The following is a 27,961-nucleotide window of genomic DNA, read 5'->3' as shown; positions in this document are numbered from 1 at the left end:
CACTGAACTACTGTACCCAATTTATTATATATTTTAGGAGTTGGAGTCGGTCCATTTTATACCGACTCTGATTCCGACTCCACCAAAATGGACTCCGACTCCACAGCCCTGCCTGTGGGCTCAAAATGCTCACTATACCCCTAGATAAAATCCTTGTGTAGTTTCCAAAATGGTGTCACTTGGGGGTTTCCACAGTTTAGGCACATCAGGGGCTTTCCAAACACGACATGGCATCTGCTCTTGATTCCAGCTATTTTTGCATTCAAAAATTCAAACAATGCTGCTACCCTTCCGAGCCCTGCTGTGTGGCCAAATAGTAGTTTTCCTCCACATATGGGGTATCGACTTACTCACGAGAAATTGCACAAGGTTTGGGGTTAATTTTCTCCTGTTACTCTTGTGAAAGTAAAAACTTGGAGACTAAAGTGAAAAAAAAAGTAATGTTCGTTTTTTCCATCCACATTCCAGTAATTTCTGTGAAGTACCTGAAGGGTTAATAAATTTCTTGAACGTGGTTTTGAGGACTTTGAGGGGTTCAGTTTTAAAAATAGTGTCACTTTTTGGTATTTTCTGTCATATAGCCTACCCTACTGCCAAAGTCACTTCAAATGTGATGTGGTTTCTAAAAAAAAAAAATGATTTTGTAAATTTTGTTGGAAAAATGAGAAATTCCTGGTCAACTTTGAACCTTCTAACTTCCTAACAAAAAAAAATTGTTTACAAAATGATGCAGATGTAAAGTAGACATGTGGGAAATGTTATTTATTTATTTTGTGCGGTATAACTATCTGATTTAAGTGCATAAAAAGTTTGTTTGAAAATTGCGAAATTTTTGATATTTTCATAAATATTCACAAATAATATCAACCAAATTTTACCACTAACATGAAGTACAATATGTCATGAGAAAACATTCTCAGAATCACTGGGATCCGTTGAAGTGTTCCAGAGTTATCTCCTAAAGTAACACTGGTCAGAATTGTAAAATTTGGCCTGGTCATTAAGGTCAAAATTAGCTCTGTCACTAAGAGTTTAATACCACAGTACACAAACTCCCATAATACTGCACCTCAAACACAGAGAGTAATTGAAATAAACACAAGAGCATCCATTAGGAGGACTTGTATAAAAATCAAAAGTGCTTAAAGGGGTTGTTACAAACAACAAACCATGCAATACTCACCTTCCCCGGGTCTTCTGGTGACTCTCTGCCGCTACTCCCTGTGTTTGGCGTTTGCTTTGGTGCTGGTGTCAATGCATTTTAAATGGGCTATAGTTGTAGGAGACTTAGTCCCCTATAGCAACCATTTTAGTACTGTACCTGTTACTGGTACAGTGCCTGAGAAAATACCTTGTAATTAATATGCAAATGAGGCATCTTCAATGCACCCTTGGTGTGGCCAAGAGCTTGGTGCACTGTTATGCTCCTCATTTGCATATTGGAGCCCTTTCCCAACTTGTGAATGACAGTGTTCCCTTCCCAGAGCAAGCATTGTCTGAATACTGCCAGTGTCTGTTCTTCTCCTTGCCTCTTTTCTTCTGATGCAGCTCTCTAAACCTCCAGGCGTATTACTGTAGCAAACGGCGGCAGAAGAAAGACAGGGAAGAGAATGCGCAGTCATACACGCCAGCAGCATTCAGACAGTGCTCGCTCTGGGAAGCGAGCATTGTCAATCAAAACCGGAGGAATATGCAAATGAGACAAAACAATGCACCAAATCTTGGCCACGCTAAGGGTGCACCAAAGCCTCTTAATTTGCATATAAATTATTTACTTAGGCATTGTAACAGCTAAAGTGCTAGTCCCATTTAAAATGCATTTTGAGGGTGACGGACTCCCTTAAAACCAGATAGTCATACCACACAACATGGCTACTAAGTAACATTTCCCATATGTCTATTTTACATCAGCATCATTTTTTTCAAACATGCTTTTATTTTGTTAGGAAGTTAGAAGGCTTAAAATTTAGCAGCAATTTTTCATTTTTTTTTTCACAGAAATCTACAAATCCTATTTTTTATGGACCTATTCAGTTTTGAAGTGATGGAGGGGCCTATATTTTGAAAATCTGCCCAGATGTGACAGCATCTTAAAAACTGTACCCCTGAAATTATTTTAATTGACTGTCAGGAAATTTAATGAGCCTTCCGGTGCTACACAGGAGTGAAGCTAAAGTGGAATGAAAAAAAAATAAATAAAAAAATTACTTTAAAATATTGCACAAGAATTACACTAAAATATTTTTTTAGCCACACATTTTTCATTTTCGCAAAGGGTGAAAGGATAAAGTGGACCCCAAAAATTATTACGCACTTTCTCCCAAACGTGATAAAATCTCATATGTGGTCAAAATGAGCTCTGAAGGGAAGAAGCTCTATTTGGAGCGTAAATTTGTCTGGAATAGATTGCTGGACACCACTTTGCATTTACAGAGTCCTTCAGTTACTAAAACAGCAGAAATCCCCCACAAGCTACCACTGTTTTGAAAATTAGACCCCTCAAGGAATTCCTTTATTGGTTTGTTGACTATTTTATACCCATAGGTGCTTCACAGAGCTTTATAACATTTGGACGTGAAATTGAAAAATTACATTTTTTTTCAAGTGAATTGTTGTTTTAGCCCCAAAATTTGTAATTTTTACAAGAAGTAATAAGAGATGGACCCCTGACTGCTCTGACTGTAAAGAACCCTTTCCTATTTAGCTGCCGGAATCGCCTTTCTTCCACCCTCAGAGTGCCCACTGGTCCTTTAGTATGGGCTTTGGAAGGAATAAGTCGCGTGCCAGTACTTTGTATTGACCGCACATGTATTTTATACATAGAAATTATATCTCCACTGAGATGTCTTTTTTTCTAAGCTAAACCTGAAAATGAAAAATTATTTTTTTTTTCATTAATATGTTGATTTAGCACCAAATTTGTAATTTTCATGAGGGGTAATAGGAGAAAAAAAGTGCAGTAATAATGGTCAAAAACTAATGTTTGGGCACATTCAGGGCTCGGTAAGAAAACGGAGCTATTTGATTTTTGGAGCACAAATTTGGACACAGTGTTGCATTTGCAGAGCTTTGGTCGTGTTAAAAATGTAGAAACACCCACAAGTGACCCCATTTGGAAACTAAAACCTAAAAGGAATGGCTCTAAGGGTGTGATGAGTATTTTTAACCCACAAACTACATCATTGAATGTTATAAAATTGGACCATGAAAACGAAAAAATTGAAGGTTTTTTCTTTCCGCTAAAATGTTACGCTAGATTAGTTGCACCATTTAGATTTAACAAACATTGCATGCATTGATGATGATCTGTATTATAGAGCATGTTGGCTATAAACTGACATTTATCTTGTTGTCTTAAGTACGAACTGCATTGCTGGCCATCATTGGATTCATGCCTACAAAAGGAGAAGGTGCCATAGGTTCCCTGGATTACACACCTGAAGAAAGAAAAGCACTTGCCAAAAAGTATGTACGCAGTATCTTCAGTTTCCATTATTTCAGGCTGGCCACACTTGCTGCACGATTGACAGTAGGCACGTAAGAGTATGTGCACGTGTTTTTGCTGCGTTTTTTCCCTGTGCATTTTGCGGAAAAATGCAGCTTTTTACTGTACCAGCAAACTTAATGAGATTTCTGAAATCTCATGCACATATTGAATATTTTTTCCTGGCAGATTTCAAGCAGTTTCACAGCTGCAAAATGTCAATTCTTTCAGCGTTTCTGCAGCGTTTTGCACCAATTCTAATGAATGGGGGAAAAATGCATAAAAAAAACCTCATGCAAAAACACGTATCATGCGCAGCGGTTTTCCTGCCAACATAACAATATTGAATGTGTGCACATACCCTAAAGGGGTATTTCTTCCCATTAAAAAATGGCATATTGCTAATATATGCTGTCTTGATAATAAAGGAGTCTCCGCAATGATTTAGTGCTCCAGCCTCTTTTTTTTTTTTTTTGTCTTTCCTTGCACAGCGACGCCTCAGCCACCTTCTGTGCTGGGGAACTGCATCTCGGCTCCAATAAGATAATTAGACCCGGCAGCAGTTTTCCTGTCCATCTTGCTCTTCAGCGAAATATAATGATGGAGATGTCACGTTACAACAGCCATTCACTGAAAAGTGCAGCAAATTGACAATATTACTCAAAACAGGCCAAGATTACTGATACAAAATTCCACACCAGTTAACTGGGAGATGCAATAAGGCCCCAATGTGATTTGATAGAGGCACAATAAGTACAAACTAATGACAAACACACACTCACATTCGTGAAGGGGAGGGGGTGGATGTTTAGTATCGTGGATGCACCCTAATAAGATGCCAGTTACAGGATTACATGTAGTGAGATCTAATAATATGGGAGTGATCAATAGGCTGTGAGCCGGCCTGGCGCACTACATGTAACCGTGTGCTTGGCACCTTATAGAGGTCTTATTAGTGGGCATTCAGAATACTAAATGTCCACCTTCCTCACGGATGATGGGTGTGTGAGTGCATGCTCATCAGTATTTTGCATTTGTGCAGCTTTCATCATGTACAAAATAGTGTTTTTTGTTCATTCCAACACCCAAACAATGAAATAAAAGCTAAAAATAAATGTATATGTACACCAATATGGTAATATTGAAAATTACAAGTTGTCCAGCAAAAGAAAAAAAAATAACCCTATAATACAGCTCTGTTGACAGGAAATTAAAAATTATAAGGGATTTTGAATGTGGTAACTTTCCGGGAATGGAATTTGTTGGATTTTTTGCCCATTCCTCCCAAAAAAATAGCTTCAACTCCAGTATGTCGGTGGGTTTTCTCCCATAAACTGTTCACTAGAGGTCTTTCTATAACATTTCTACAGGATTAAAGGGCATGTCCAGACTTGTGGATAAAGTTTGCAGTCACTCATGTGCATTGCGCACTGTCGGAATTCTCCAGAAGGGAAGGTCATGTGACAGCATGTGATCTCCATACTTCTGGCCACATTCCGACTAGAGTTGTCCAGCCTCGCTCAATTGTTGTGTATTGAGCAAGGCTATGCACATCTAGTTGGCATGTAACAGCATGTATGCAAATCACCTACTTGCTGTCATGCGACTACCCACTGCCAGCGCCGGTACTGCAAAATCCTGACAGCACGATGTTTTGGAGGACTCTACAAGGTTTTAAATGACTACTACATTTGAAAACGTCTGTAACGTTTATGTTCAGTTAGCTTAGTATGTCTATATTATGTGTACTTACATATGGCTATGTATGTGTGTGCAGTTAGACAGTTGTGCTAATGAATGCTTGAAGGTATATATATATATTTCTTAACAAATGTTTAACCCCACAGTTAACTTTCCATCCATGATCTGAATTGCATTTGTAGTTCTTAGTACTGAGGCAACATAAGGGACTTATACTCTCCTATTACCAACTCTTCTGTGTCTTGAAGTGATTGTCACTGTGTTCTTTCCACTCTGCAGACATATTGCATATAGCCACTCCACCCATGAAGTAATAACCTGTTGCTGACAAAATCATATTTTTTCACTTTTTTGTGCAAGACTTTGTGTTATACGCATCTAATACAGGGAACACATATTCCTGGACTTTTGCTGATCTTCTTCATTCTTGTCTCTGTATGCAGGTCTCAGGAATACTTCTGTGAAGCATGTGGGATAAGTATGAAATCTGCCTTGCTGCCACTTAACTCAGAGTCTAGCAGAGACGACAAAGAAGACCGAGAGCTGGCTAGACAAATCAGTTTTACGGTATTAAGCGGATATGTATTTTGTATAGTATATTTTACCTTTGGTTGGGTCATAGGGTAATAGATGCCGCATCCATATTTGAGGAATCCATCTAACATTGTGATACTTTACCACTAAAGGTAAAGGACCAGTAAAACCTTTTCATAGTGGACTTCCACTAAGATTTTCTGGAGCACGTCTATGGGGCATAGAGAAACATTTATACATGCATTGGATTCTGTTTGGATTTAGGCCTGGAATCCACTCGTAAATCTGGACAGAATACACAGCCTATCAAGAACTCTGAAGGTATCATGACACGTCCCTTGAACATACCAGAAAATGTCACAAAAGAATGCCACAGTCCAAAATTCACTGTTTAAAAGTTACTTGCTTGTGGCTCCAACATTACCAATTCCAGAAATTCACAGACTTATGCTATTAGGGTATGTGCACACGATGCAGAAATGAAGCAGAAAATTTCTGCATCATTTCTGCATCTCCCTGGCAGAAAAAACGCATGCAGATTGTGCATGCGTTTTTCCTGCAGAATACATGCGGATCCACATGCAGATTGACATGCGTTTCCGCATGCAGATTGACAAGAGCTTTCCAGGCGATTTTAGCATCACCTGGAAAGTGCTTGACAACTAGGTCACACTATATAAATCCATGCAACCGGCATGGATTTATATAGTGTGACCCGAGAGAGTGTATATACTTACCTCCGATGGCCCGCGCTGTCCTGCTTTACAAAGTTCCCGGCTGCCGGCAACTTTGAATTGAAAGACCTGCCGACGTCAGCGTCACGTGACCCGTCACATGACTCTGACGTCACCGCAGGTCCTACAACTCACTGCAAGTGCCGGGAACCAAGCGGGAGCGCTGCGCGGGCCGACAGAAGGTAAGAATACATTTATTTTTTATTTTATTCTTTTTTTACAGCTTTTTTAATGGTACCTGGGTGTGGATGAGACTCTCCTCTCCTCCACACCCGGGTACCATCCGCATATTAGAACGCGCCAATAACGCAAGTACAAATGCTGTCTTGCGGAATTGGCGCGTTCTAATGCAAGTCAATGGCGGCGAAATCGCCGCGTTTCCGCAAAATTAATTGACATGCTGCGGATTTTTGACCGCAGCGTTAACGCTGCGGAAAAATCCGCATCATGGGCACAGCACATGCGGATTTCCATTGGGGAACATTGCTTCCCTTCTACCATGCGTTTTTCATACGTTTCCGCGGCGTTTACGCAACTGCAAAAACGCCGCGGAAACGCATGAAATACGCATCGTGTGAACTCAGCCTTAGAGTAGAAAAAACTAAAATGTAACTTTTATTAAATAAATTACATTTTTTTGCAATACATTAGTTATGATAAATAGAATAATAAACAGACTAAAGACCCTTATATCCCTGGACTAGAGTCTTCGTGTAATTAGGCACAAATACAGTATGAAGTTATATCAATACTCTTAAACACCATGCATAGATTTGATAATTCCACACTGGTTACACATGGTATCTGATTTAGGTATTCTGTGTAGTAGATACTTCACAAGAGTACAGCACCCAGATTGAGCGGGATAAACTACAAATATACTGAGCAGCTACAGATGTTTATTTTAGCTGCTGCGGTCTGTTATCACAGCCTAGGTACTGACCCTATGTGCCCTAAACTACACCATTAATCAGCCCTCAGAGGTCTGAGGATAACCCAAAATGCCGGGTGAGGCACACTTTAGCTCCTCTAATAGATTGCAGCTGCGCTGAGACACTATGATTGTGTGTCTCCGCTGCTGCGGTGTACCTTATCCAGCCTGAATAAATCACCTTACATGTATAACACTTGTAATTTACAGCCCTACGCGTTTCATCATCTAGCTTTTTAACTGCTATGATCATCAGGGGCTAGCAGTCTTTCTAAGGTATTCAATAGTCAGGTAACATGTTTTAACTGATAAACGTATTGGCAGGGTTGCCGGCCGTGTTTGGCAGCCAAACTAGCACATCTTTGTAGAAGGAAAGATCCCCCCTCATTCACTCCCTCAATTCTTTCTTAACCAATCAGTATGCCGGGGAGTGTGCTCTAATTTGCGTTATACCAAACAACATAAGACACGTAACCTGGAGGCTCGTTTGTTACCTCCAATAGGAATGTGTCCGTGGAGCAGGAACCTTCCATTAGGAAGCACCTCCTCTCGATCATCCTTTGTATAGAGGAGGTTAATAATACACCCATATCTATCCTTGCTGCATTGCTTCATATAATAGACACTTCCTTTCACCGATGTATGTTGAAGGTTTATTCATTCTAAATCAGTTTCTAAAACTGTCATTGGCACTAATAACATCTCATATCCATACAAAGATATTCTCAACGTATATTTTTCTCCATATTCTTTACCATATGTTGAATTAATATCATATGTTAATATTGCCAGCATAGTCATGTTCATGATGGAACATCTTATAAAGAATGAATCATGAAAGTGATGACAACTATCTCCTCAATTAATGAAGCAATATCTATTATCTGATCTTTCATCAATATACAAACTTAATCATATCATGTCAACTGACCATAATAGGAACGTTATTTAGATAAAAATTAATATAGATATTATTTGATATAATTATCACCATATCCAAATACAATTTTTAGTGTCTGCTGGAGAGTTATTACAGATGAATAAATACATATGGAGAAAAAAATACCAAAAAATGGTAATCAACGGTGAACGGGAAATGAAAAAATCCAATTTTTCTCAAACTGATGTGCCTGTGTAATACTAATCTGAAGTAATGTTCATTATGGAGGACATGGCTAGGCTCTAAAAAATAATAGTAATGACTTGCGTAGACTACGGATTTTCTTCAAAATCAACACGATTTCTATTGGGTATATTAAGAGTCAATGAAACAGGAGAAGGACAAAGTTTCATTTAATCATTGTGGACTACAAGATCTCATTTTGTAGATCCACCGACACTCTTTTTGAAACCATAACTGATCCCAGTTGCCTCCTCTCAATGGGGTACGTACTACGTCTATTGTTTGAAAACGTAAATCATAAGGGTTTCCAGTGTGTTTCCCAAGGATATGTCTGGATAACGCGGTGTCTTCCTTGCGCCTGATGTATCCAATATGCTCCAGAATCCTCCTCCTTAGCTCTCTTTTGGTCTTGCCAATATAGTTTTTCGGACATTGGCAAGTTGCCATATAGATCACTCCTTGCGTTTTGCAATTTGCAAATTCGCGACTGTGAAAGACTTGGTTCATAGAGGCGCTTGAGAAGGTCTTTTGTTGATACACTTACATGCCTTGCAACTTCCACACTGATAGGTACATACAATTTCTCTATTCAGCCCGGTATTAGCTCTAGCATTCCACAGTCCACTACAATCTTTATTGTGCACATCAATTTAAACCACAGAAATAAGTGGTTTTTCAAATACATTCTTTTTTTATATTTGCTTGTCAGCAGCGCTATCTCTGCTCGCTCAGTGCCAATCACATGACCCCGGCTGCAGCTGCTGCTGATATCCTCGGATGTCACTTCAACTTCCGGACTCTGGCAGTTGAGGTTGCGTCACGGAGACGTCACCCAGTCTCGCGCAGACTGCGGCCACTCACCCTAATTGACCGGGCTGTGTTGGCGGATTCACCGCACATCACAGGCCATGATCGAGCTCGCGCTGTAGAAGATTTTCCTCTCTCTTTCTGCTTTCATTGGTACATACTTGCAGGGCACATGTACTAGACCAACTCTGTTATGTTCACCTAGGGCTCAATCCGTTTAAGCTTTTTCACGAGTATTCTGGCTTTGAAAAGTCACATAATTTTGGCGCAACAGGTGGCTGCACTAAAATGATTTGACTTTTGTCATTCTCATCAGTTTTGCCCAGCTCCTACAAAGTGGGGGAAGCTGGGACAAGATTGGCGTGGGGACTGTGACTCGTCAAATTCATGATGAGCTATAGCATTCGCTAAGCCACAAATCTTACTTCAGCACACAGAGGTGTACACTTCATGAAGAGGCCTACACCTCTTCATGAATCAGGCGTGTCTGACTCCAGTCTTGATTTATTGATCCAATAGTATCTACCGTATTTTTCGGACTATAAGATGCAACGGACCATAAGACGCACCTAGGTTTTAAAGGAGGAAAATAGGAAAAAAAAATTAAGCAAAAAATGTGGTCATGATGCCCTGTTATGGGGGAGGGGGTCTGCTGCTGACACTGGTATTGGGGTAATGTCCCCCAATTCTGTTAATATCCTCCATCTTGGTATGTATGGCCCCTCCTTCCTGGTATAAGTGGCCCCCATCCCATCCTGGTATGCATAACACCCCTTGATCCCCCATCCCGGTATGCATGGCACCCCTTGATCCCCCATCCCGGTGTGCATGGCACCCCTTGATCCCCCATCCCGGTGTGCATGGCACCCCTTGATCCCCCATCCCGGTGTGCATGGCACCCCTTGATCCCCCATCCCGGCGTGCACGGCACCCCTTGATCCCCCATCCCGGCGTGCACGGCACCCCTTGAGCCCCCATCCCGGCGTGCACGGCACCCCTTGAGCCCCCATCCCGGCGTGCACGGCACCCCTTGAGCCCCCATCCCGGCGTGCACGGCACCCCTTGAGCCCCCATCCCGGCGTGCACGGCACCCCTTGAGCCCCCATGCCGGCGTGCACGGCACCCCTTGAGCCCCCATCACGCTGCCTACAAAAAAAATAAACAATCATACTTACCTCCTCTCTCCTCCAGCGCTGTCCCCCTCTGCTGCCGACACTCACTGTGTGAGCCGCGCATGGCAGGGCGCGCATGGTGTCCTTGCCATGCGCCCTCACACAGTGTGAGACGCTGTGCTGGAATAATCACTGCTCCCCACGCCGGGACTCTGTGCGTGGGGAGCAGTGACCATTCAGTCTGTTCAATAGCCGCCACACTGTACTGCAGCGCTGCTCCGGCTGGGAGTGGGTTGTAGGGAATATTCATGAGCTTTAATAGCGGGCACACGGACCGCAGAGCAGCAGCAGGAGCTGCTGCGGCTCCAGTGTGACGGCTATTAAGAAAAATGAATATTCATTGCTCTCCACGCCCATGGGCGTGGGGAGCAGGGAATATTCATTTTCTTTAGTAGCGGGCACAGCATAAGCTGCAGCAGGCAGCTGCTGCCTCCTGTGCCCGCTGATCCCCTGCTGCCGCTCCCCCACACCCACCACCACTCACAGCCATGTATATAGTATTCGGACTATAAGACACACCCCACACTTTCCTCCAAATTTTGGAGGAAAAAAGTGCGTCTTGTAGTCCGAAAAATACAATATTTACTCTTGTACGTGGAAGTTTGAAAGTTTGACATGTTGGTTTTACTATCAGGCTCAAGTAAATCCTCCTGGAAGTTCTCAAAAAGTAGAAGACAAGCATCTGCAGAAGTCACCAGAACCCGACCAAACTACTTCCACAACTCCTCAGGTAAGTTTAGTTTTCTTCTTATGTACAGATTTTAAGATATTCAAGGTTAACGTGTGGATTCTTTTTTTTTTTTACGCTGTGTAAGGCTCTGTTCTCGTCTGCATTTTTCAAACCTGTTTCTCAGTACCGCTGTATGATAGGGAAAGAGACTTCATGCAGAGAATGACACTATAACGGAAATAAAAAGGACCCCAAGATGGTCACTATGGTCGTTCTTGTGTCATTTTCATCTGTTACCTCACAGATCTGTCCTCTCTATGGTTTCTGTTTATATTTTCCTAGAGAGTAACAGAGAAACAAATTTGCAGACGTACGTGTGGATAGTCTGAGTAAAAAAAATAAATTGCACTATGATATTTATGAATCTGTATGAAACCAGAATATTTTATACTCTTAGGCTATGTACCCACGATGCAGAAATCCTCTGGATTTTTCCTGAGTGTTTCTGCATCTCCCTGGCAGAAAAAACGCATGCGGATTGTACATGCGGATTGTACATGCGGATTGTACATGCGCTTTTCCTGCCAGGGACAAGCTGATGTGAAGCGTTCTTCACATGCATTTCCGCATGCCTGTTGTCAAGCGCTTTCCAAGAGATTTTAGCATCACTTGGAAAGTGCTTGACAACTTGGTCACACTATATAAATCCATGCAAACGGCATGGATTTATATAGTGTGACCGTAAAGAATTAAAAAAAATAAATATTATACTTACCTTCAGATGGGCCCCGGTGTCCTTCTTCCATCCGTCCTGGCTTGCCGGCAGCTCGCGGTGGACTAAAGGGACCTGCCATTACGTCATTTAGTCATGTAATGGGTCACACGACCGCCGACGTCAGCGGTCGCGTGACCTGTCACATGACTAAATGACGTCGCCGCAGGTCCCTTTAGTCCACCGCGAGCTGCCGGCAAGCCAGGACGGATCAGAGAAGGACACCGGGGCCCATCTGAAGGTAAGTATAATATTTATTTTTTATTTTATTCTTTTTTTTACAGGTACTATGGTATCCGCACATTGAACCACATGATATCCGCATGTGCAGATGCAGTGATGCGGATGTCATGCGGTCCAATGCAAGTCAATGGCAGCGAAAACGCAGCGCTTCTGCAAAATAATTGGTAGTGCTGCGGATTTTTCCGTAATGATAATCCGCAGCGGAAATTTCCGCAGCATGTGCACAGCACATGCGGATTATCATTGGGGAACATAGCAGACCTTCTACCAAGCGTTTTTTAAGCGTTTCTGCAGCGGAATTGCCACTGCGGAAACACTTAAATAACGCATAGTGGGCGCACAGCCTCAGTTTCACTTAAGTTTTTTTTTTTTTTTAAATTACTGTAAATCTGGTTATATACAATTAAAGCGGAGAAGCCAGCTTTCACAACATGTTTTTTTTAGTATACTCTTGTATTGTCCAGCAGATGGTCCAAACCTCTGTTGTTCTCTCAGGAAATGTATCAATATACAAATGTGTCAGGGGGCCATGTAAAACCTGTCATTTTAGGGCTGACAGTTAACTTGCACTTTTGCAACCATTTTTTTTACACTGCATCCACTATCGTCGAAAGGAGTGAAATTAAGTATTCACAGCATCCACGATCGCTCTGTCAATATTTAGGACATAAAGTGCAATATTTCGACCCCTTGTTATAGATGGGTTTAAAAAAAATATATATATATATATATATTTTTTTTTTTTTTTCTATAACCCCTTAACGACCGCTGTAACGCATTTTTACGGCGGTCATTAAGGGTACTTATTCCACAGCGCAGTTAAAATGCGGTGGCGGCGATTCCTGCGGCTGTTAGCTGTGTGCGACTGCTGACACCCTTCGGCATCAGCCCCGGCCGATCTCGGTGCCGATCGGGGCCAATTAACCCCTTAAATGCCGCTGTCAATTGTGACAACGGTATTTAAGTGCTTACCAGGGGGTTTTGCGACCCCCTTAGTAACCATCGGACCCCCCGCAATGAGAATTGCGGGTCCCGATGGTTACCATGGTACCCTGAGATCATGTGATGTCAGTGAGTCAAACATGACTCACTGACAGGTCTCATGCACTGCAGTACAGAGGTACTGCAGTGTATGAGACCAGCTATAAAAGTGAAAATTATGCATGTCCCACAGTGGGACTTAATAAAAAAGTTAAAATGTGTAGAAGAAAATAAAAAAAATAAATAAAAAAAAACACACCCAGAAAGCTCACAGAAATCACTAAAATCCGTTTCACCGCTCAAAACGCAGCGTTTGTGATAAAACAAAAATAAACGAAAAATTGTACGCAAAATTGTTATTGCCGTGTCCGGAAAAACCCGCTCTATAAAACTGTCTCGTTATTTAGTCCGTTTGGCGAATGCCGTAAAAAAAAAACGCCCAAAATGACACTTTCATCATACTGACTCACAAAAAAGTGAATAAAAAGCGATCAAAAAGTCTTACATAAAGAAAAATTACATAAATAAAAATGCCAAACCGTTCCGCAAAAAACGAGCCTTAATATGGCTCATTCGGCAAAAAAATAAAAAGTTACAGCTCTCAGGATGCGACGATGCAAAATCAAATTCTTTTTTGAAAAATACTATTTTTAGTCTGTAAAAATAGCAAAGCATAAAAAAAATATATAAATCTAGTATCGCTGTAATCGCACCGACATGCCGAACAAATCTGTCATATCACTTTTACCGAACGGCGCAAAAAATAAAAACAATAACTGAATTGCTAGTTTTTGTTCATTCTGTGTAGAAAAATCTGAATAAAAAGCGATCAAAAATTACTATGGTACACAAAAAATCTGCAACTTGTCCTGCAAAATATAAGCCCTCATACAGCTCTGTTCACCAAAAAATAAAAAAGTTACAGCTCTCAGAATATGGCGACGAAAATAACTACTTTTTGTAAAAGAAAGCATTTTTACTGTGTGATCGCAACAAAACCTAAAAAAAGCCCATATAAATCTGGGGGCTGAAAAACATTTTTGTGGGAAAAATGTGAAAATTTTATTTTTACGGCTCAATGTTATAAACTTCTGTGAAGCAACTGGCTGTTCAGGGTGCTCACCACACATCTAGATAAGTTCCATGAGGGGTCTAGTTTCCAAAATGGTGTCACTTGTGGGGGGTTTCCACTGTTTAGGCACATCAGGGTATTTTCCAAACGCGACATGGCGTCCGCTAATTATTCAAGCAAATTTTACATTCAAAAAGTCAAATGGCACTCCTTGCCTTCCGAGCCCTGCCGTGTGCTCAAACAGTGTTTTTTTTCCACATATGGGATATCGGCGTGCTCAGAAATTTTGGGGTCCATTTTCTCTCGTTACCCTTGTGAAAATAAAAAAATTGGGTCTGAAGTGAACATTTTGTGAAAAAAAAGTTAAATGTTCACTTTTTCCTTCCACGTTGCTTCAGTTCCTGCGAAGCATTTGAAGGGTTAATAAACTTCTTGCATTTGGTTTTAAACACCTTGAGGGGTGCGGTCTTTTAGAATGGTGTCACTTTTGGGTATTTTCTGTCATATAGACCCCAAAGTCATTTCAAATGTGATGTGGTCTCTAAAAAAATGGTTTTGTAAATTTTGGTGGAAAAATGAGAAATCACTGGTCAACTTTTAACCCTTCTAACTTCCGAACAAAAAGAATTTTTGGTTCCAAAATTGTGCTGATGTAAAATAGACATGTGGGAAATGTTATTTATTAACTATTTTGTATGACATATCTCTCTGATTTAAGGGCATGAAAATTCAAAGTTTGAAAATTGCGATATTTTCTCCAAATTTTCATTTTTTTTCATAAGTAAACGCAAGTCTTATCGAAGAAATGTTACCACAATCATGAAGTACAAAATGTCTCGAAAAAACAATATCAGAATCAGGGGGATCCGTCTAAGTGTTCCAGAGTTATCTCATAAAGTGACACTGGTCAGAATTGTAACATTTGTCCCGGTCATTAAGGACATAATTGGCCCCATCCTTAAGGGGTTAAAGATCATTTCTGGTGTGCTCTACCGAGTAATGTCAGTAAATTATAAGGCCCAGTGATCACAGTGAAAACTGCAAGATTTCAGGACTTTAAAAAAATAAATGTTAATAATAATTGGGTATTATGGCCAAACATCTCCACTTTTGGTGTTTTTTTTTTAAATTCCTTCACCCCCCAGGCAATTTTCCATTTTTTTTTGTTTTTTCCTTCCCTTATTCAAAGAGCCATAACTTTTTTATTTTTGCGTCAATGTGGCCGTATGAGGGCTTGTTTTTTGTGAGTCAAGTTTTACTTTTGAATGACACTATTGATTTTTATCATATAGTCTACTGGAAAACAAAACAAAAAATTCCTAGTACAGTTAAATTGCAAAAAAAATTGCAATAACGCAATTTTTTTTTTTTTTTAACATGTTCACTAAATGCTAAAACTGACCTGGTATTATGATTTCCTAGGTCAGTACGAGTATGCCGATACCAAACATGTATAGTTTATTTTTGATTTAACCCCTTTACAGCTTGGGACGAATTAGTACGCACCAGGCTGTAACCCCCAGTTCAGCGCGGGCTCCGGCGCTGAGCCCACACTGAACCGGGCACATGTCAGCTGATTATTACAGCTGACATGTGCCCCCACCAGCCGCGGGTGGAATCGCGATCCACCCACGGCTGTTAACATGTTAAATGCCGCTGTCAATCTCTGACAGCGGCATTTAACATCGCTGCGCCGAAAGCGCGTCACTTACCCCGCCCATCGATGACCCCGTCACGTGATCGTGGGTCACCGATGGGTGGTCATGACAACCCTGGGTCTGCAGCAGACCCCAGTGGTTGTCATGAGCTGATCGCAATGAGCACCACCTAGTGGTCGGCGCTCAAAGCACAGGAGCATTTTTGTTACATAGAGGTGATCTGCTGATCACCTCTATGTAACAGAGGCGATCAGACAAGTGCTGCTTCTAGTCTCCTATGGAGACTATAGAAGCAAGCAAAAAGTGAAAAAAAAATGGTATTAAAAAAATATAAAGGTTTAAATCACCCCCCTTTCGCCCCATTCAAAATAAAATAATAAAAAACTCACATACACATATTTGGTGTCGTCGTGCTCAGAATCGCCCGATCTATCAATATAAAAAAAGAATTAATCTGATCGGTAAACGGCGTAACGAGAAAAAAATTTTAAACGCTAGAATTACGTTTTTTAGTTGCCGCAAAATTGCAATAAAATGCAATAACGGGCGATCAAAACATCGAATCTACCCCAAAATGGTATCAATAAAAACTTCAGCTCGGCGTGCAAAAAATAAGCCCTCACCCGGCCCCAGATCGCGAAAAATGGAGACCCTACCGGTCTTGGAAAGTGGCACCATTTTTTTAAGCAAACTTTGGAATTTGTTTTCACCACTTAAATAAAAAAGAACCTATACATGTTTGGTGTCTACAAACTCGTAATGACCTGGAGAATAAGAATGGCAGGTCAGTTTTAGCATTCAGTGAACGTGGTAAAAAAAAAATCTGTGGTATTGCATTGTTTTTGCAATTTCACCGCACTTGGATTTTTTTTCCCTTTTTCCCGTACACGATATGGTAAAACCAGTAATGTCGTTCAAAAGTACAACTCATCCCGCAAAAAATAAGCCCTCACACGGCCATATTGTCCGAAAAAATAAAAACGCTATCGCTCTGGGAACAAGGGGAGCAAAAAACGAAAGTGCAAAAACGGAAAATCCCAGGGTTGTGAAACATTACACTGATTAAAATAATGCCTTGGTTGATGAAATCCGTCCTGTGGTTCTTGTGTAATCTTTTCTTTCAGTTTTGAGATAATGCTTACATATTCATCTGTATGCTCTTATGACCCCTCAGTGATTGTTCACTGACCTGCCTCCTGTTTTACATAATGCATCTACTGTAGTAGTGCTGGGCTAGGTAAAATAGGAGGCAGGTCAGGGAAGGCACAGTGAGCTGTCATTAGAGCATACAGATGAATATGTAAGCAGAGCACCAGATAGAGCGCTCCCCCACAGGCCGCCCCGGAGCACAAGCATATCATTATCCCCAAACTGAAAGTAAAGATTACACAAGAATCACAGGACGGATTTCATCATCCAAGGTATCATATTAATCAGTGTAATGTCGCCCACCTGACAGTGTATGTGGTTTGCTGAGCACAATCCTGCTGACAGGTGCGCTTTAAGTGGTGAAAAAAAGTTTTTGCGCTTGTCGCCATTCTCCGAGACCTGTAACGTTCTTATTTTTTCTGATCTGGGGCTGGGTGAGGGCTTATGTTTTGCGCCCCGAGCTGACGTTTTTATTGATACCATTTTTGGGTAGATATAATGTTTTGATTGCCTCTTATTGCAATGTTGTGGCGACCAAAAAAAACATAATTCTGGCATTTTTTATTTTTCTCGTTACCGATCAGATTAATTTGCTGCTATGTATAGCAAAAATCATGATCTCCTATGAACGCAGGCCATGAGACCCCTGGCTGTCATGATGGGCGGAACTTGTGACGCTTGTTAAATGCCGTTGTCGGTGATTGAGGCATTTAACTTGTTAACTGCCACGGGTGCATCTCGGATCCACCCGCAGCTGTTAGAGACACTTGATGGCTGATTAAATCAGCCATCAAATGCGGAGAAAGATGCAGGCTCAGCGCCGGAAACCGAATCAAAGGCAAGGACACGGCCGATGACTAAATATACGTCATCGATTGTGAAGGGATTAAATAACAGTCACAGAAGCTTTATGGTTTGTTGAGATGCCACTTTGCAAACTTTAGCTATACAGCCTCATTGTTTTTAGAAGAGGAGGTTTTCTCCTGAAAATCCTCGTAAACAGGCCATGCTTGTTCAGATTTTTTTTTCTAATTGTACCTCTGTGAACTTGAACATTTAGCATGCTAACTGAGGCCTGTAGAGTCCGAGTTCTAGCTCTTAGGTTTTTAGTAATTTCTCTGAGCATTGCATGGTTTGACCTTGGGTAAGCTTCTTGGGAAGATTTTCAACTGTATTGAATATTTTCCCTTATTTATGTTTTTTTTACTATAGAATAATGGCCTCCAAATTGAATGGAAATGGCCTTTATAACAATTCCCAGATAGGTGGGCAGCAACAATTGCTTCTCTCAGCTCATTGATGATGTTTTTCTCCTGTTTGAAGTTGTATTTACCTAATTTTAAGACCTTGTAAGGACAATATTTTTATTTTATTATGTCCTCCCTCATAAAATCATAGAATTCAAACAGGGTGTACTTATTTTTTCTCATAACCATTTCTAAATATATACAGTATAATTAACCCATGTGCCCCTTTAAATATAATTAACCACTGTTCCCAACCCCTAAGTACCCCCTTCCCTCTCAAAAATACAACTTTCTATTGGACCCCACCAATCAAAAATAAATCACTTGCCTCCCATTTGACGTCCCATGAAGTGCTGTCTATTAGCTTCCTTTACCTCTGCTGCCCAGAGTCCAGCCGAATTGGAAGTGGTACAATGACCCCATTGCGCCAACTTAACGTAGGTGAGTTACCTTAGGTGGGGTTACTTTCCTGCCATTAGATCTCTGTAGTCGCACTAGGCAGGGATGTCCCCAATCTTCCTTAGTGTTGTCCATCTCTGTGGACAATTCCTTTTTTTTCTCTTTATAACTTAAATGCATGTATTTGGCACTAAAAATAATCTTTGCAAATCGCTTTCTTAATTTTTTTTGACCATTTGGCTTTTACAAGTTTACCTGCACATTCATCTTGTATGTGGTTCTTGCTTATAAATCTGCTAAGAGAAGATCAGAAAAAGACCGATAACTCTCATATTGGACCATCAGAATGAGCTCAATGACTGATTCAGTTAACCCATTCTGCAGCCAGCAATAGATGGCGCAACACAAAGGGAGGATATAGATGGCAAATGGTGCAATATTTTTGATACCCAATTCAAAAATAAATTTTATCCAAAAATACATGTATGTAAATAAGGAAAAAAGTGCCTTCAAAATATACAGCCATCATACAAGCAATAATATCTACCTTTATCTAATGTTTAATAAAATGTAAAATATTTCTTTAAGTTCATGCAACTAAAAATGCTATTAACATGCTAAAAAAAGGAATCTTTGTGAAAAAAATGGAAAGTGCCAAAGCCACTCACAGAGAAGAGTGGAAACAGGCTGTTCGATATCAGTTCTATAAATGTGATTGATTAACACTATTACTTTATTAACTCGATTGACGTTTCACACACTACTAGCACGGAGGTAAATACAGGCTTTCATTTATTTTTTCCGAAATCTGAAATTTGTTGAAAGCCTCCGGTTTATATAATACTGCTTTTATAATTGAAAGTATTAATTTGTCATTTGCCTAATTCTCTTAGGCTGTGGTACTTATATAACACATCCATTATGGGAGTGCATGGAGTCTGGTCCTGAGCCAAGGCAGCTGCTACCAGACTTTTATAAATGCAATCTAAATTCAGTGACAAATTGTGCTGAAATCCTAGATAAGCCGCACTTTATTTATTTATTTGTTTATTTTAGCGGTGGTGGGCCCGGGGATTGGTATAGACAAAAACACGTCTAATAACGTCAGACCATCTGTTGTGGCAGGCTTCGCATTTTACAGGCTTGGTAAATTGGGGAATACCCTCCAACTGCACCTTCACACAATGAGTGCAATGATTAAAGCTCCCGGCTTTGTCTTTTGTAGTGTTCTTAGAAGCTTGCAGAAAGCACAAGCAGAGTCCTCTTGGCACAAGGGACGTAGCAGATGAACAATAGAAGTGTACTGCTGCTTTCCTACAGTGCACAGAGTACCATGATCCCCTGCCATTAAGACTAGTGATGAGTGAGCGTGTTCTGTTAACCCTTTCAGTGAACGTGCTCGCCCAGTATCTTCAGCGTGCTCGGGTGTTATGTTTGAGTCACTCCATGCGCATGATTTGCGACTGTTTGACAGTTTTACTACATGGGAGGAATGTCTATTTCTTAGGCATTCCTCACATGTATTAACACTAGGACTACTGGACTCGTGACCCCGCCTAGAACTACTGAAAGGAGTCATTTTGACTCCTTGCTTGTTTTCGTTTATTTTTAGAGTTTCATTTGTGGTTATTTATTAATAATTATATTTTTTGTAATGTATTATTATTGTGAGATCCAACAGTAATGCTTTTGATTGTTTTTTTTTCTGCTTTTCTTATTTTTCTACAGAAAATAACAATAATTATAATAGACGTTTTTCAAACATTTTTTTTTATTCAAGTGCACACATATAAACAACAACTGAAGAACAAAAAGCAGAGAAAATGTAGGTGAAGGAGCATAAAAATGAAAATATGGCGCAGAATTCACCTTCTAAACATTTGGTGTTTCGCATTTTAGGCATTGCCTTTGATTTATGGCAGTACATTGCCCACACAAAGACTTACCACAAGTCTTACAATTTCCGACAGATCTATTTTTCTTGCACTTTTCTTTGATCTGGCAAAATTTTGTTTGAACCATCACTTCTGAGCATGTAGAAACTTGGGACGTGGAACCCTTTTCCCTATCTGTGACATAAGGACCACTCAACTCTCTCACAAGCGTTTGCAAAAATGCCTTGCGTGACATTTTTTGGTGGGTAATCTCCTTGAATATTATCCATGCATTTATACCCGCAAAGTCTAAGGCATTTTCAAATGCATGAACAGGCCATCTCCTTGTGCATGTTCGTGTGGTATATTTTCGTGCCATCTGATCCACTACATCTACTCCATATTTTGTTTCATTGTAAAACTTTACCTTTTCTGGAGTTTTTTTAGCGGAATCAGACGCAACAACAACATCTGGATGGACGGAACTCAAAATGACAACATTTTTGTTGGGCTTTCCTTGATATACTGTAAGTGTAAAATTGTCTTCATTTCTAAACACTTTAGTGTTGTACAATTCCTCTTTCATGGATTTTATTTCTTTAGGCACTTCTCGCCTTATCTTGTTCAGTGTTCCCACGATGGTTGTTCCTTTGCTTTTTAGCTGTTTAGCTAATTTTACTGAAGTAAAATAATTATCGGTTGTAACATTGCGACCTTTTTTCAAAAACGGGTCCAATAACTTCATTACCACATGGTCAGCTAAACGGTCCTCAGCACGGCGTGTGTCATGTTTGCCTAGATAAGGGAAGCCATTTGCCAGATATTTGCTCCTCTTATCAACAGCTAGCCAATATTTGTGGCCATATTTATCTGGTTTGGAAGGCATGTACTGCGTGAATGGACACCTAGTTTTGCTTGGGAAAAGTTGCTCATCCACCGTTATGTATGGGCCAGGTTTGTAACACGCAATACAATTTTCAATAAACCTGTCCCACACAGTAGAAAATAGAGCAAACTTGTCCGTTTGCAGTCTCTCCGATCGAGTAGATTTCTCATCAAATCTGAGAAACCTCATAATTTCAACAAAGCGGTCCCTAGACATTGTCGCTTTGCAAAACGGTATTCCCCAGTCATTACACCAAATACTGCTAATCGAGTGACGGTTCGTGCCAGATATTCCACGAGCATAGAATATCGCAATGAATGCATCTAGCTCCTCATCAGATAGAGTAAACTGTAAATTATTGTTCCTGCATGCTTCTGCAAGCGTACAGTTCTTTATATGTGTCAATATATATGAATCAAAAAATAAACGCCATGCGCTCAAAGGACTATCGATAATGATATTTCTTCTGGCGTATCCTGTAGGGCCAGGTGCTTCTCGAAGAATATTTTGGCTGTCACGCCTACCAGGCAAGTGTTCTCCAATTTCAACAGGTTTCCATTGAATACCATCCGCTGAAACTAGTATTCCTTCAGATTCGCCTTCTCTGGTGTTTGTTGTTGCATTACCTTCGCCGCCATCGTTATCTGTTGTTCTTTCATTTCTGGGACGTTTTGCTGATTTTTTCTGTCCACGACCAGGAGGATGGTCACGAGGCAACATAACTGCATGAGCCCGATCCCCAGTTGATGTGCTTGGAATATCTGTAAAAAAGTTGATGAATATTTAGAATTTTTGTTTTGTAAGGGTCCGTGCACACTGGCTGGATTAGCGGCGGAATATCCGACCGGATATTCTCACCACAATCCGGCCCGTACCTGCCCGCTCAGGTACAGAGCGGAGTTTCATACCTGAAGCTCCGCTCCGAACCCCGGGCTGGAGCCGCTGTCTGGGACGGAGCCGTGCTCGCGCGTAAGCAAGCGCTGCTCTGTCCCTGACAGCGGCTCCAGCCCGGGGTTCGGAGCGGAGCTTCAGGCATGAGCGGGCAGGTACGGCCTGTATTGCGGCAAGTATATCCAGATGGCTATTCAGCCAGAATTCTGCTAGTGTACACAGGCCCTAACTCAGTGTGTGGAAGAACAAATAAATACACATAACTACTTACCTTCTGGATTTGTTCCTTCTGAGTCTTCAGATTCACTTGATATGTTCTGAGGAATGAAATCTTCATCACTGTCAGAATCAAATACATGTTCCTGCAATTCGGATTCCGATTCATCCTCCGGTATGGATTGCAAAGTAGCCAGAATATCCTGAGGCTTTATCAAACGTCTTCTCTCCATATTCCTCACAAATTCCATAATTCTATATAGTTCCCTGCTGAAAAATAGAAATGAAATGAAAACTAAAAGAAATAATAACTGTTCTGCCACCTTCAAAAGTAGGTGGGCTGAATCAGTTGACAGACAGCTAAACTATTTCATAACAATTCATACCTGTATGAGTCTTCAGAGCTCGTATGTCTGCGTCTGTTCTCTTTGTCTCTTCAGCTGAACTGAAAGTAAAGTTACTATCCAGAATACTGTCTCCTGCTAGGACCTTAGAAAAACACCACCCTTCATTAGCATAAGATAAGAGCCTAGAGTAAACAAGCTATTTTGTTCAGCATTACACAGTAATACAAGCAGGTAAAACACAAGGAAAATGTGAAAAGTTGACATGTAAATTGAACTACATCTATATGAACATCAGGGTAAATAAGACAGAGTGAAAAAATTATGCACAAAACTTTATAGCAACATTTAGTGACAAAAGGACCTCAAAATATAGTAGGGAGTCAAAATGACTCCCTTCAGTAGTTCTTGGTAAATTTTGAAAAAAACGCGCAAATTTTTCACCAAAATTATTTATTCTCACAAAATCTTTTTTCACATCATATTTGAGGAAAAGTCACCGAGTTTCAAGCCGGAATTCTGAAAAATGTAGTCACAGAAGAGAAATAAAAAACGAAAGGAGTCAAAATGACTCCATCAGTAGTTCTAGTGTTAAAGGTGTCAAACAGTCGCAAATCATGCGCATGGAGTGACTCAAACATAACACCCGAGCATGCTGAAGATACTCGGTGTGCACCCGAGCATGTTCGTAAATCTCGAGTAACGAGCATGCTCGCTCATCACTAATTAAGACCCATATGTGTAGCGATTTATAGATAAAATCTCAGCATTTGTAATAAAAAAGAAATATATATTGTTATCCCTTTACTCATGGATTTTTTTTTTATTTTTCCATTGACCTAGCCATATGAAACCTGTTTAAGTTGTAGGTTTTTATACCATGATTTCAGTTATCATATATTGTATTGGAAATGAGGTCAAAAAATACAGGCAGAATAAACATGATTTAAAAAAAAAATTGTTTTTCTCCACCATGTTCTGAGACCTAAAGATTCTTTATTTTTCTGTTGATGGTGTCTTGCTTTTTTAGGGGGTGGCCATAGTTTCTATTGGTACCATTTTTGTGTATGTTCAAAATTTTGTTTGCTTTATATTCCATTTTTTGGAGAAGGGAAGGTTATTAAAAAAAAAAGGCTTTATATATTTGTTTATGTGATATTTTAAAAGTTTGTTTTATTTAAAGAGGTGGTCCACTACTTTAGCATTGATGACCTATCCTTAGGATAGCAATATACTAGAGGGATATACAACACTCCAGGTTGAGAGATGAGGTGCCCAAGTTGGGTTCCAATCCATACTCAAAGTAAATGAGGAACTTGACACTCAAAAAATTGCAGTGAATTAATCTAAGTTTATTGGCAATCCTTATATTTGTTAACGTTTCGGTCCTGAATATGGACCTTCATCAGAACTGATTGCCTTTATGGTGTATGCTCGTATATCACGTTATGCAGCGCTATAGGAACGGCGCCAATCCATAATGATGCATGTCGCCTTTCCTATAGCGCTGCATAACACGATAAACAAGCGTACAGCATAATGTTAATCATTTCTGATGCAGGTCCATATTCAGGGCCGAAACATTAACAACTATAAGGATTACCAATAAACTTTGATTAATAAAACTTGTTTCATTCACTGCAATTTTTTGAGTGCCAAGTTCCTAATTTACTATCTTTAAGATAGGTCATCAATGTCTGATCGGTGGGGGTCCAACTCCCGCCGATCAGAAGCTATTGGTGGCTGCTGCCTCCGGCCCGAGGCACTCACTTTTGGAGCTGGCCGTCTTCTGATAGTGGTCACTGCAGAATACTGCAAATCCTCCTATTGATTTGAATAGGAGGCGAATGGGGTGCTGGGAGGTGGACTCCAACCGATCAGACATTGATGACCTATCCTAACGATAAGTCATCAATGCTAAAGTAGTGGACAATTTCTTTAACAAAAGGAAAAAGGAGATGATGTAAACTTTTGTCCTTTTTTAACATATTTTTCTTTTATTTTCAAACTATTTTTCAAGGAAAAAATGTAGTCCTTCAAGGGCACTTGTATTGCGGTTTATTGTCCGCCTATGGCAGAGCTAAATAGGATGTGCGACCTGCAGGCTCCTGGATGCCATGGCAAATCTTCATCACTGAGTGATTGCTCGCTTGTGCGTTAGCGACTTCGAGGCGCAATGGACTGGAAAGGAGAGGAACAGGGGTTTCATAATAAAAGAATATCTTTGCAATGTAAAACATGTATTGTAGTTTCCGTATGTTTAATAGGGACTGAGTGCATTATCATATGTTTATATTATGCCATAGCTGTAATAAGGTTTATATAAATTGTATCGTATATAAATCTATTGTATTGTATATAAATCTTTTACATCTACAGGCCGAGGCTAATGATGGTGAACCCAACTCTGGTGAAGAGGTTACGCAGTCAACATCCACTGTGAACACCTCAAGGAGCCCTCGGCAGAGACGGGCACATCAAAGGAGGAACCCAGCTTCTCCAGGTCTAATTGAAGTTCAACATCATGCCGTCAATGGAAGCAACACAGGATCAGCAATTCTCATAGTTCTGCTGACGTTTGCATTGGCAGCCCTTCTTTTCCGTAGACTGTATTTAGCCAATGAATACATTTTTGACTATGATCTATAATATTTGTTTTCTCCTGAACAATATGAGAGGAATGTCTCATTAAACATATGTATCAGGTATGTTAAGAAAACAGTCTACGATGGCTGTTCAATGACTGTTTATGGTATACTGTGGCATTTTTGCAGGGATTTAATTGGCCAGACATCTACCGAAAGTGTTGATGCTAAATATATATATATATACATATACTCTAGGGAACTGGTCAGCAATGCAGTCAGATGCATGTCTGTTTTATATGGAGCACTGCAGCACATATATTATTTTTCAATTGGTTTTATAATGTAGCTTGAGATGGGGGAATGACTTGGTGTAATGAGGTTTTACATTTTTATAAATTGATAGCCTATCCTTGTAATTAAGCTACATTTTCACTGAAAGATAATTCTGAACAAGCTTTGTTAAAAATGCTCATTTTATGATAATCTTTCAGTGTAAACAGACGGCTGATCACCTGATGAACAAGCAAGACACTTGTTCATTGAATGAAATGATCTTTTGCGCAGTGCAAAAAGATTGTTCTCGGCTGTGCATTATCCTGTGTAAAGAAGACTCGCACTGCCAAGAACCATGGCAGCCTAGACGCACTGAGCAATCTATTACAGATCGCTCAGTGTCCATCAGTTATTTTGGTCTTCCTGTGCAAAGTGGCTATTAAACTATTATTGATCATTAAAAGTTTAGCGATCATAAGTTATTTAGTGCCAGCACCAGTCAGTCCCTCAAGGACCAGACAATAGTATGAAGGAACTCCGGTATTTGCAGTGTCAGGTCTCGGCCCAAGGGCCCCATATACGCTTAGAAGGAAGAAAACCATGCAGCCTGCAATCCTTGGCAGTGGATGCTATAAAGTCTTTATTCTTCCAATGTCCGCAGACATTTGGTGAATAAAACCATCAGAGCTTTCACTGTTCTGGATTGTATGCTGAGTTTTTATTTTTTTTTTACCTGTATATACTATTAAATGCCCCTTCAAACAGCTGACCGGCAATGTGCCCAAAGTAGGAGCCCAACCGATATAATAGATAATACATTTTAACCCCTTAGTGACCAGGCCAATTTTTAAATTCTGCCATGTTACTTTAAGTGGCAAAAACTCTGGAATGTTTCAACATATCCCAGTGATTGAAATTTTTTTTTCGTGACACATTGTACTTCATTTTAGAAGTAAATTAAGGTTGAAATGTTTGGCGTTTATTTATAAAAATATCAGACATTTGACAAAAATTTTGAAAAATTAGCCATTTTTAAACTTTGAACATTTATACCTTTTATTCCAGAGAATCAGACCACACAAAATAGTTAATAAATAATTTGTTATGTCTAACTTGCATAAGTATCATTGTCAATTGTCCGCTTATTTTGTTAAAATGTTAGAAGGTTGAAAAGTTTAGCAGCGATATTTAATTTTTTCAAGGAAATTACAAAACTTATTTTTTTAGGGACCTATTCAGTTTTGAGGAGACTTTGAGAGACCTATAGATTGGAAAACCCACCAAAAGTGGTACCATTTTAAAGATGGCACCCTTCAGCATGTTAAAAACTGCTGTCTGGTAGTTTTCAAGCATTAACACAAAATGGAATTACAGGAATGAAAAATTATATTTTCACCTATAAAATGTAGCTATTAATAGTGATGAGCAAGCACTAAAATGCTGGGGTACTCGTTGCTCGGGTCAAGCAAATCGTTAGGCCTAAAAATTGCCCTAATCGATGAGAACAGTGCTCAAATGACATGGGAACAGCATGGGGAAGACTCCTGGAATCATCTCTGACTCCCAGGTCACTGCTGTGAACAATGTTGTCAGAGTATTACGCCACTTTTACGGACTCACAATAAAACATACAAAAACAAAACCAAAATGGATTTTTCTGAAAAAAACGTTAAGGAACATTCTTTCCAGGGTAATGACTTGTATATAAGGCAAAAAAACACACACACAATAAAAAAATGATCCTCCACACCTTGAGCAATGTTCACACATAGTGTTTTTGATGAGTTTTTGCACTTTTGTATTTCTCTCAACTGTGAAAAATACATTCACCTGTACTGTAAATGTAATTTTAACATTTTATTACCTTATCGGGTCATGTGGTGTGTGAGACATGATCAGACACATCCATACAGTGCTGAAAAGACATGGGAACAGCATGGGGAAGACCCCTGGAAGCATCTCTGCATCACAGGTCACTGCCTAAAACCATGGTCATCAGACGTGATCCTATATTACTGCGGTAATAATACAGACATTTTTGGCAATGTGACAAAAATATTAAACTCTATTTAAAATGGACAAGGTGTGTGTCAAGGGACAGGGAAGTGGATGTTGTGGTGATGGTGCACGTAGAGGCCGAGGCCGTGGGCAAGATGAAACTGTGCCTGCTGAGGGAGCACAACAAGCACCCACATCATGTCGACCTAGCTTC

At 40.2% G+C, this 27,961-nt stretch overlaps 1 protein-coding gene across 1 annotated transcript in view; it reads left to right on the top strand.

Moving 5' to 3' along the window:
* The window catches only part of UBE2J1 (ubiquitin conjugating enzyme E2 J1), a 46,493-nt gene extending 19,622 nt beyond the window's left edge, over positions 1 to 26,871 (top strand). Inside the window, exons 5-8 of the mRNA XM_073675698.1 lie at positions 3,360 to 3,465; positions 5,629 to 5,752; positions 11,121 to 11,216; positions 25,268 to 26,871. Of these exons, the coding sequence (XP_073531799.1) occupies positions 3,360 to 3,465; positions 5,629 to 5,752; positions 11,121 to 11,216; positions 25,268 to 25,537 (596 nt within the window). The 3' untranslated portion in view covers positions 25,538 to 26,871. The remainder of the gene's footprint in view (positions 1 to 3,359; positions 3,466 to 5,628; positions 5,753 to 11,120; positions 11,217 to 25,267) is intronic.
* The last annotated feature ends 1,090 nt before the right edge of the window (positions 26,872 to 27,961 follow it).

Source organism: Phyllobates terribilis, unplaced genomic scaffold (assembly GCF_046119375.1).
Source record: "Phyllobates terribilis strain yellow unplaced genomic scaffold, ASM4611937v1 Scaffold_3__8_contigs__length_932513732, whole genome shotgun sequence".
NCBI lineage: Eukaryota > Metazoa > Chordata > Amphibia > Anura > Dendrobatidae > Phyllobates > Phyllobates terribilis.
Note: the sequence above shows the minus strand (reverse complement) of the source record. Positions and strands in the feature narration are given on the sequence as shown.